The sequence below is a fragment of the Danio aesculapii genome, chromosome 20 (genome assembly GCF_903798145.1).
Source record: "Danio aesculapii chromosome 20, fDanAes4.1, whole genome shotgun sequence".
NCBI classification, from domain to species: Eukaryota; Metazoa; Chordata; class Actinopteri; order Cypriniformes; family Danionidae; genus Danio; species Danio aesculapii.
In genome coordinates this window covers 26,547,576-26,557,060 of record NC_079454.1, presented here as the reverse complement: position 1 = coordinate 26,557,060, position 9,485 = coordinate 26,547,576, and the positions used below count along the sequence as shown (strand labels likewise).

Below are 9,485 nucleotides of genomic sequence, written 5' to 3'. Positions count from 1 at the left end.
AATCTAAATCAATACATATTTACAAGCACGGCTATATTGTAGAGGGCAGTAAGATTGCAAATATCTTTCCTAAATTACGAAAATATACAAGAAATCGGTATAGTTACCTAATCTCTAAAAAAAAGGGGCTGATTTGGGACCGAATGCCTGGTTAATGATTCACTCGTCTGTCAAATTTACTGTGTACAGGGAAGCAGTGAGAAAGTATTCCAGTCAGTGCCGTCCACCAGAGAAAAGCAACTGAATTACGAACAGGAAACATGCACACTAACCACAGCTTCAGCAGCAGGTGAGTCTTTATTATATTTAACGCACATACAGTGCTGACCATACACAAGTACTCCCCTCACAAATCTATCTTCATATTTTTAATAGGAGGCTATGCAATACTATATTTGTGCATATACATTAGATTAGTCAGTCCTGAAGCCAAATCTGGAGCTTATCTAACAAAGTAACTTACAATAACAGTCCAAAAACTAGTACCCCCAATTGATATGTCATAGAAAAATATTAAATGTAAGTTTTTAAAAAATAGGAAAAATCAAGAGAAGCAAAAAAAAGAAAAATTTTGTTGAACTTTTGTAGGTTGTAATTTATTTTTGCAATATTTTGCATGAAGTTAATTGTATTATCTTTTCATTTCTAAATATGTTTGGTGACTAAAATATTATTTTAATGAATAAATATGTGTAAAAAAATCAGTTTTGTTTAAATGCACCAAAATACATTGCCTATATTCACTGAGAAATGGATACAAATATTCATTTTCAAAATGGGGTGTACTCAATTACGCTGAGCACTGTATCTGTGCACATTCATCGTTTTGGAAACCTTTCTTTTACTGTGTAAATGAAGTTTTAGAATGTGTCCTGTGACTTTTTACATTTTTATTATGATTTATTTAAAACGTTCATGAAATGTCATTGTGTAACTCCAGTTTAGATTAGATAAAAGCATGTGGGACATATTTAGAACAAGAATCTTAAGAAAATATTTAAAAAAGCTATTTAAAGGTATAATTATTCTGTCATATCTACTTATCCTCAATCAAGTGATTCCACATGTATGATTTTTTTTCCACAAAAGAAAAGTTGAAAGCCAGTAACCATTGACATACATAGATTATTCTTTATCTATATAGATTTTTTCAAAATATCTTCATTTGTGTTCTACAGATAATAAAAAGTATTTGGAATGGCTTAAAGAGAGCAAATTTTCAATTTTGGGTGAACTATCCCTCTTAGACAGTGTTTCTCAACCACAATCCACCAGCTCTGCACATTTTCCAGGTCTCTTTAACCAAATACACCAGATTCAGATCACCAGCTCATTAGCAGAGACTGAAAGACTTGTAATGGGTGGAAGACAAAGGAGGCATCCATACATGCAGTGTTGGTGGTCCTGGAACGTGGTTGAGAAACACTGTTTTAAGCCACTAAATACTAATTGTCATTTTAATTCTTTATTCTTGGCCACTATGCCACATTTTAAAACGTATTATGCTTTTAATTTTAACTAAACCATTGACAGATTGTCCATATTTTACCCAAATATTGGTTGAAACAATCCAACGTTCTATTATATTGCATTTGTCAGCAAGATATTCAACTTAAATGTAATTAAATGTTGTACAATCACTTATTTTGTTACACAACTGAACAAGTACTGGCCAGAAATGAATTTGTTGCACTATATGCGTTACACTGAATGATTAGGGAACATCATTTTCTACATACAGTGTACACATGTGTTATGATGAAGCGTTGTGTCCTGAGACTGCAGGTCACTTGTGTTATGGTATGTCAAAGCAATAAAATGCAACGCACAGACAAACTACCACATGACATCACAGTTCAACACGCTCTTCAGAACTTCGCTGACATTTAAACTCTGACAACTCTCTAATTCCTCCTCTGTTGTGTTGTTTTACAGACAGTTGATATCAGGATATCTTGAATGCAGGATTTAGATGTATTTGGTGCTAATTTAGTTTATTTTATTCTTTTTTTCTTTCTAAATACTGATAAAGGAAAGCTTTGCACAGGCAAATGTAAGTTCAATAGTGAGATCTTTTCAAGCCGGATGTGCTGTAAGACTGCCTGGTGTTATCTCGCATGAGTTAAACACAGGTGTGTCTGACAGCTACATTTAGATTTGGTAGACGTGCACCTAGTCATACTATCCTGACTAATCACTGGATAAAAGTAGAACAAATACTATAGGATAAATCTGGTTTTAGTTTATTGACGATTGCCCAGATTTTCACTGTAATTCAGGGATGCACCTAATAACAGTTAGAAACAGTTTATGTTCACTCAAAACTGAGAAACACGGTGAACATAAACAGTTTTAGGTAAATATAAACCTAATAACTATGAGCTTTTCAATTGTAGTGCTTCATTCTTATATGAGGTTTGTCGGTTTTAGGTGAACATAAGCTGTATAGTAATGTCTTCGTCTCTCTCTTTTGAAGGTCCTCACTATTACCAAAGATAAGGAGTCAAGGTTGTCCACACAATGCTCACGTGAACAACAGAGAGGTAAAAAACGCACACACATACCTACAAACACACACACTTTTGTTTTTGTGCATTGTGAGGACGTTCCATAGGTTTACATTGATTTAATACTATATAAACTTTATTTTCTATGCAGAAACCCAACCCAAGCCTATCTCTAAATCATATTACTTTCTGAAAAAAGTAAATCTATATGATTTATAAGACTTTTGTAAAGTAAAGGGAAATGGACAATGTCCTCATTAATAGATAAATAAATAATTAAACACATAAAAGAAGATATTTTGAAGAAAGGTAAAAACCAGTAAGCATTGACGTAAATAGGTTACTGTTTATTTATATAGTTTTTCAAAATATTTTCATTCGTGTTCAACAGAATAATAAAAAAAATGTTTGGAACGGTTTATAGAGAGTAAATTTTCAATTAGAAATGGACGATGTCCTCATAAATAAGTAAATAAATAAATATTTATTTATAACACAAACACATTTTACACACAAACACATTTTACAACAGCACAACTAGTCAAAATTCCTATAACTTTTTTCATCGACATTTTAAATCACTTCTCCAGAATGTAAAATTACATATAATATAATATTGAAACAGTAACACACACTCTTCATTACAACCATCAAAATAAAAAGTTGGTTTTAAAAATACTAGTCAATACAATATAATAATAATAATAATAATAATAAGCAATAAAATACATAAATAACCCCTTTTTTCTTTTAAGGAACAATTTCTATAAAACATATTTAATAGAGTTCCCAAAAATGTCATTTCCTGAAGTCCATAAAAATAAAAGTAAAAATGCAAAAATATAATCCAGAAAAAAAGCATAATTTGCATAAACAAACAAACAAATAAATGACTAATATAGCATTCTGAAAAATAATAAAGACAATTTCATTTAATTCCCTGATAATGATGTAAACACAAATAAAACAATATTTACTAATTCCTTTAGTATGATTATATGTGAATATAGTGATCTTTTAATGTCTTACTTGCAGGATTTGCCTAAAATGTGGTTACCAGCAGGCAGCAGGGACGTCCACTGCCCTGTGTGTTTACAGATGGCCAGCTATCCTGTGGAGACCAACTGTGGGCATCTTTTCTGTGGTGCGTAATATATCATTACAACACATAACTATCCAACTGTATGTCATATCTCAGATCTCTGCATTTCACAACGTTAATCATACCATGCGGGATGACTCGAGATTGGAGAGTCTGGTCTGCTGTGAGAGAGCAGATGGTGCTTATCTGACTCTGCACTGTTGTATATGGAGTTTAATATTATACTGTTACCATAGTTATGACTGCTGTTCTTCTCATTTGACCCAGATCATGTGAATAAACACTCAGAGATGGAAATATCTGTATTGTTAATAGAAAACAACTAAACCAATGCAAAATTCAAAACTGTTGCACAAACATACTGTAATTATACATGTTAAATAAGCACAATAAACAGACTGAATTTAAAAGTTTTGAAAAACAAACAGATACCGTTTATATTTAGTCAGTGGTTTAATATCTCATTTTCTTTGGCTTAGTCTCTTATTTATCATGGGTCGCCACAGCGGAATGAACCGTCAACTATTCCAGCATGTTTTATGTCGCGGATGCCCTTCCAGCTGCAATCCAGTACTGGGAAACACTCATACACTCTCGCATTCACATACACACTCATACACTGAGGCCAATTTAGTTCATCCAATTCACTTATAGTGCATGTCTTTAGACTGTGGGGGAAACCGGAGCACCCGGAGGAAACCCACGCGAACATGTTTAATATCTGTAGTTCTGATAATTCTTCCTTCGTCACATAAACTACAAAATTTATCAAATTAAAATCAATAACAAATTTATCTAATTCATAAAATAATATATATCAATTTAACAAATTTATCTGAATCATCGTCACCTTGGAATTATAAGGTTCTAGCTGCGTTCTGAATGATTTTGAGATATTGAGCTTCAAGGTTTTTGCATTCCATAGCAGACAGTATGTGTGTAACATTTGCTTTTTAAATAAAAAAAGTCCTAAAATGTAAACAACTTATTAAAAATCATCCCATAATGTAAATAAGTTGTCATTTAATATGTCAATAACTCAATTTTGACAAAAATATCAGATAGAACCTTATAATTCTAAGGTGACGAAATTGCAATACAGATTTACCAAAGTCAAATCAAGTGAAAGTCAAGTGAAAATGGTTAAGCATAAACTGTAAATAACAAATACTCACAGCTCTGACATTTCTGTCTGCCAAGTTAATTCATCTTCTGTCTGTTTCTTTCTGTAGCACCATGTCTGATATCCTACTGGAAACACTGCTCCTGGTTAGATGCCATCAGCTGTCCTCTGTGCAGACAAACGGTAAGAGTCTGTCTGTCTGTCTGTCTGTCTGTCTGTCTATCTATCTATCTATCTATCTGTCTGTCTGTCTGTCTATCTATCTGTCTGTCTGTCTGTCTGTCTGTCTATCTATCTGTCTGTGTATTCTCTATTCTGTTTTATCTATCTGTCATTATATTGATCGTTCTATCGATTGTTCTATTGTTCTGTTTATCCATCTTTGAATTGACAAGTCATAATTAGAGTTGTGAGGTTTTGAAAAAAGACAATTTAAAGTGTTTTAAATAAAGATGAATAAAATTAAACGTAGGCGGTTCATTCCGCTGTGGCGATCCCAGATTACAGTTTTTCTCAGTGGCTTCGGTGCATTTCTCACAACACTATTTACATTTGCACAACAGTTAATGCATTTCTCAAAACAAACAGCAAAACCCAGCTGATAACCTGCAAAAGCGGGTCACTTGCTCAAAATGGATAGCTCATTTCTCAAAAGCAAGTATTGATGTCAATAATAGTGTCAGTGTCGTCAAGATGAAAAGTCCTGACATTATTGTTTATGAGCAAGATAGTCAGATGGCTTTGTCATGTTTTCATTATGACAGTTTACTCTCTACATTTTTTCCAATGCAAAAAAAGTCAGATTTTGTTTACACGTCCTGAAAATGCTCAAGACATCACTATACACCATTTGTGCAGCCATTTGAAAACTACAGTAAAGTTAGACATCACTGCGTTTAGTGAGGTATCTGAGTACAAGACAGTGAATATGTATGTTTCACATTTTTACTGCATTTGCTCTTTTCAATTCTAATTTATTCCCAGCATTGTGCAAAAGAATAAACACACTCTTATTTACAACAAACATAAACTTCCTTTGGGTAGAGCTGTGCACAACTGTAAACAATATTGCAGTGCATATTGGAACTGAACCTACAACACACACAGGTCTGTAAATCATTCATGACATTGGTCAATTTAAAAGACATTTTCAAGATAAAAAAAAGATTTAAAATGTTTTAATAAAATTAGCTTGACAGATTTTGACGACTAGTTCAACATTTTAGTATGTAATGACTCAAGTGATGAATTGAGGACTATTAGTTTTATATGGAATGACTATTCAGCATTCACAAGTTTAGTTCATTTTGACTGACATGACATAAGCAAATGATAATGTTATAAAACAGCAGAGAGTCGTATGAAAGCAATTGATGCATGTCCAAAAGCATTCGCAATTTGTTGGAGGGAATGAGAAACTGCTACTATGATGTGCACAAATGACTAATAGTTTTGAGTAATGCATTAACTGTTGTGCAAATGTAAATAGTGTTGTGAGAAAGGCACCGAAGTGACTAAGAAAAACTGTAATTAAGTAACTAAGCTGAAAAGAAATAAAATGAATAAATGAATGAAAAATAAATGTTTATATTACAAATACTGTGTATATTTGTTATATTGTACTAATTTTCACACATGTACAAAACAACAGACATGATGGAGAAACATTTTATAGTTCGTCATTGATTCAATGCTTGGTCAGTTCAAATAGACCATAATGAAATTGCAGTAAGGGTGGTACAGTGGCTCAGTGGTTAGCACTGTCTTGTTTTAATCCTGGCTGGACCAAGAGTGCTTTCTGTGTGAAGAAAGTGTGTTCTGTGTGGATTTCCTCTGGGTGGTCTGGGTACATGCGGTATACTCTAGGTGAACTGGATGAACTAAATTAGCTATAGTGTATGAGTGTGTGTGGGAATTAGAGTATGTTAGTGTTTCCCAGTACTGGTGGTTCACAAGTTAATGTACTCTCAGTAATGGGGAGCAGTTGGAAGGGCATCCGCAACATAAAAGCATGTGCCAGAGTAATTAGTGGTTCATTCCCCTGTGGTGACTTCTGAGAAATCAGGGAAAATAGTGAATTCACAGTGTAGTGTTTTATCAATGGACAATTTTCAGTGCAGTATTAATAATTTCTGGAACATATACAATTTGGATTCTTATTTTTAAACAATTTGCAAAGTAAATTTAATTAATAGAGTTTGTTTGTTATTTTGTATATTCAGGTGAATAAGATGTGCCACCTTTTCAGCGAGAACAAGACTGACTGTAAAGAGAGAGAAGTGCTGAGACACGTGAGAGACTATAACAAGCGCTACTCTGGTGCACCAAGACAGGTAAACACTCACCTTCAGCCCTGCTTTTTTTGTCCATCTAAAAATCATACAGTCCAATAAATCTGATGAACAATGCAACTGTAGCTCAGCTTCATCCACCAAGTAATCCAACCACGATTGACATTGTTTGCACTGCACATGCTCAGATTTCTTGCTCAATTCCATTACATGCTCAATTCCAGACACTTAAAGGGAAAGTTCACCTAAAAATGAAATACAATTTACTCACCCTCCACTTTTTCCAAACCTATATGAATTTGTCTGTTCTGTTGAACACAAAAGAAGATATTTTGTAGAATGTTGTAAACTGGTAACCATTGACTTCCATGGTATTATTTTTACCTATTATATATGTCAATAGTTTCTTTTTTTGTGTTCAGTGGAATATAGAATGCCATAAAGCAGTGGATCTCAACTGTGGTACGCGGAGGAATCGCTGAATAAATAAAGTTAAAAAATGAACACACTTTTAACCCTTCAAAGCATACGATTACACCGATATGATCAGTAAATTAATTTTAATAGGCTAAACCTGTTATTTTGTTTTCAATTTTCTAATGTTTGTTATGTATTCTGTATATCGTTTGAAGCTAATTTCCTCTCCATATTTGTAACGGTTGTTGGAGGCGTATCTTTTATATTTCAATGTTGAATATTTCAAAGTTTAATCACTTGCTTTTCTGACACACAGAGCCTACTCTAACGCGCAGTAAGGAGATCTAATTTCTAATTTAAAAGTGTAAATCCAATTCATATACTTAAAATACAAGTTAATGTTTAGATTTACAAATAAGTCAAAAATAGATGCAACATATATTTCAAAATTTATCAGAAAGAGTTTATATATGAATATGATGACATATAGCCTATATTTATGAGGTCCAAGGACCATTTCCAGGTTTTGATGAATAGGCTTCTGTATGATAATACTTTACATTTAAGTACAGCAGTTTTCTTTTAACTTTTTAAGAACAGTGCCATTTTTAATTCACGTTTAAAAGCAAATTTTAATTTAAATGTTGACTTTTTTTTACCTGCAATCACGGTAGTGTTAATGTTAAACTATTTATAATGTTTAAAGTGGCTGACAATAATGAATATTCATAATAATAAGAATTAATCTGCCACGTTTTTGAACTATGCAGAGCTGCAGCTGCTTAATTAGACCTACTACTGCTGTGTTTCAATACCTTTTCGTCATGGCGGTCATTTTTTTCTGAGGTGGTACTTGGTGAAGAAGCTTTTGAACCACACGAGGGTGAATAAATAATAATAATAAACATCATTATATAATCTTCAGTGTTGACAAGCTCATGGCGCTCCCTGTAAAATCAAAGCAACGACCATGATTACTTCTCAGCAGAGCGAGATTATGGTTTTATTTGCTCTGGACTATCACATCACCACACCCTATTTCTGGTCATCAAAGGTTGTGAAAGCACAGGGCTCAGTTGCCAACAGACGTGTTTTTATTGTCCCACCTGCTCTGTCACGCGCTCCAAAATGACATCTTTTGTTCTTTCTAGGTAAAGGATTACCTGTGTGATGCTCCGCTCTTCCTGCTGGTTCTGGTCAGGGGGCTGGGCAACATGGGTGGCCTGGTGTGGCTGTTTCTCCTGCGGGTGGCAGTGTGTGGATTTGGTGCTGCCATGTCGTTGGCTTCCCCGCTGGTGGCCCTTCCTGGGCCGCTGAGCAGTGCGCTGGGCATGCTGGATGATTTCGTTGTGGTCTTTCTTCTGCTCATCTGCATTATTAACATCAATCAACAGATGGGGCCCCAGAGGAACCGAACCCACTCGGTCACTCAGGGTGTGCTGACAGATACATTGTAATAATGTGCACATTAGCATGTTGAAATGACGCTAATCAACCTTGTTGGTTAACAGTGTTATGACCTGCTGCACTTTGGTCTGGCTGAACATGGATTTTCAATAATGAGTCTGGAATGGACATACAGCACTAAAGACAAGAAGAGTTTGGATGTTTTAAAACATTTAAGGACATTTTAAGTGTTTTATTAAAGACAGGATGTAATAAATGTGAACGGTTTTTTGTAAATATGCACGTTTCTAATAAATATTTATATGTACAGTAGTTTGTAATTGAAGTAGTTCATATTTCATGCACATACACAAATCAGGGTTGCTGCAGGAAATTTTAGACTCATACAGGGCTAAATGCTAAGCTATTTTGAAATGCCCAGTTGGAAAAGATTTTTATTTGGCCTCTCAAACCTTTTTTAAATAATAAATGTTTCTAATATTTAGTTAATTCTGAACAAAATATTTTAAATATTGTGTCAAAACAAGCAAGCTCTACAATTTTTTTCAGCATAACCTTTCTTAAAAATAAAAAAATTTGAAAAATGATTCAAAGGTTTTAAAAACTACAATAAACTAAATGTATGCACAGCAGTCTGT

The 9,485-nt window shown here is 33.8% G+C and overlaps 1 protein-coding gene across 1 annotated transcript; it reads left to right on the top strand.

Annotated features, from left to right (window-relative positions):
- si:dkey-183n20.15 (RING-HC_RNF170 domain-containing protein) lies at positions 1 to 9,149 on the top strand. The gene is made up of 6 exons (XM_056481706.1): positions 1 to 289; positions 2,477 to 2,543; positions 3,543 to 3,651; positions 4,842 to 4,915; positions 6,955 to 7,065; positions 8,592 to 9,149. The coding sequence occupies exons 1-6, from the start codon at positions 261 to 263 to the stop codon at positions 8,895 to 8,897; spliced, it is 696 nt and encodes a 231-aa protein (XP_056337681.1). The 5' UTR covers positions 1 to 260; the 3' UTR covers positions 8,898 to 9,149.
- The last annotated feature ends 336 nt before the right edge of the window (positions 9,150 to 9,485 follow it).

Bases quoted from the DNA above. Each gene is read 5' to 3' on its own strand.
- si:dkey-183n20.15 (XM_056481706.1), top strand. From the start codon at position 261: ATGCACACTAACCACAGCTTCAGCAGCAG. The intron at 2,544-3,542 runs GTAAAAAACGCA...TCTTACTTGCAG, and splicing joins CTCACGTGAACAACAGAGAG to GATTTGCCTAAAATGTGGTT. The intron at 3,652-4,841 runs GTGCGTAATATA...TTCTTTCTGTAG, and splicing joins CTGTGGGCATCTTTTCTGTG to CACCATGTCTGATATCCTAC.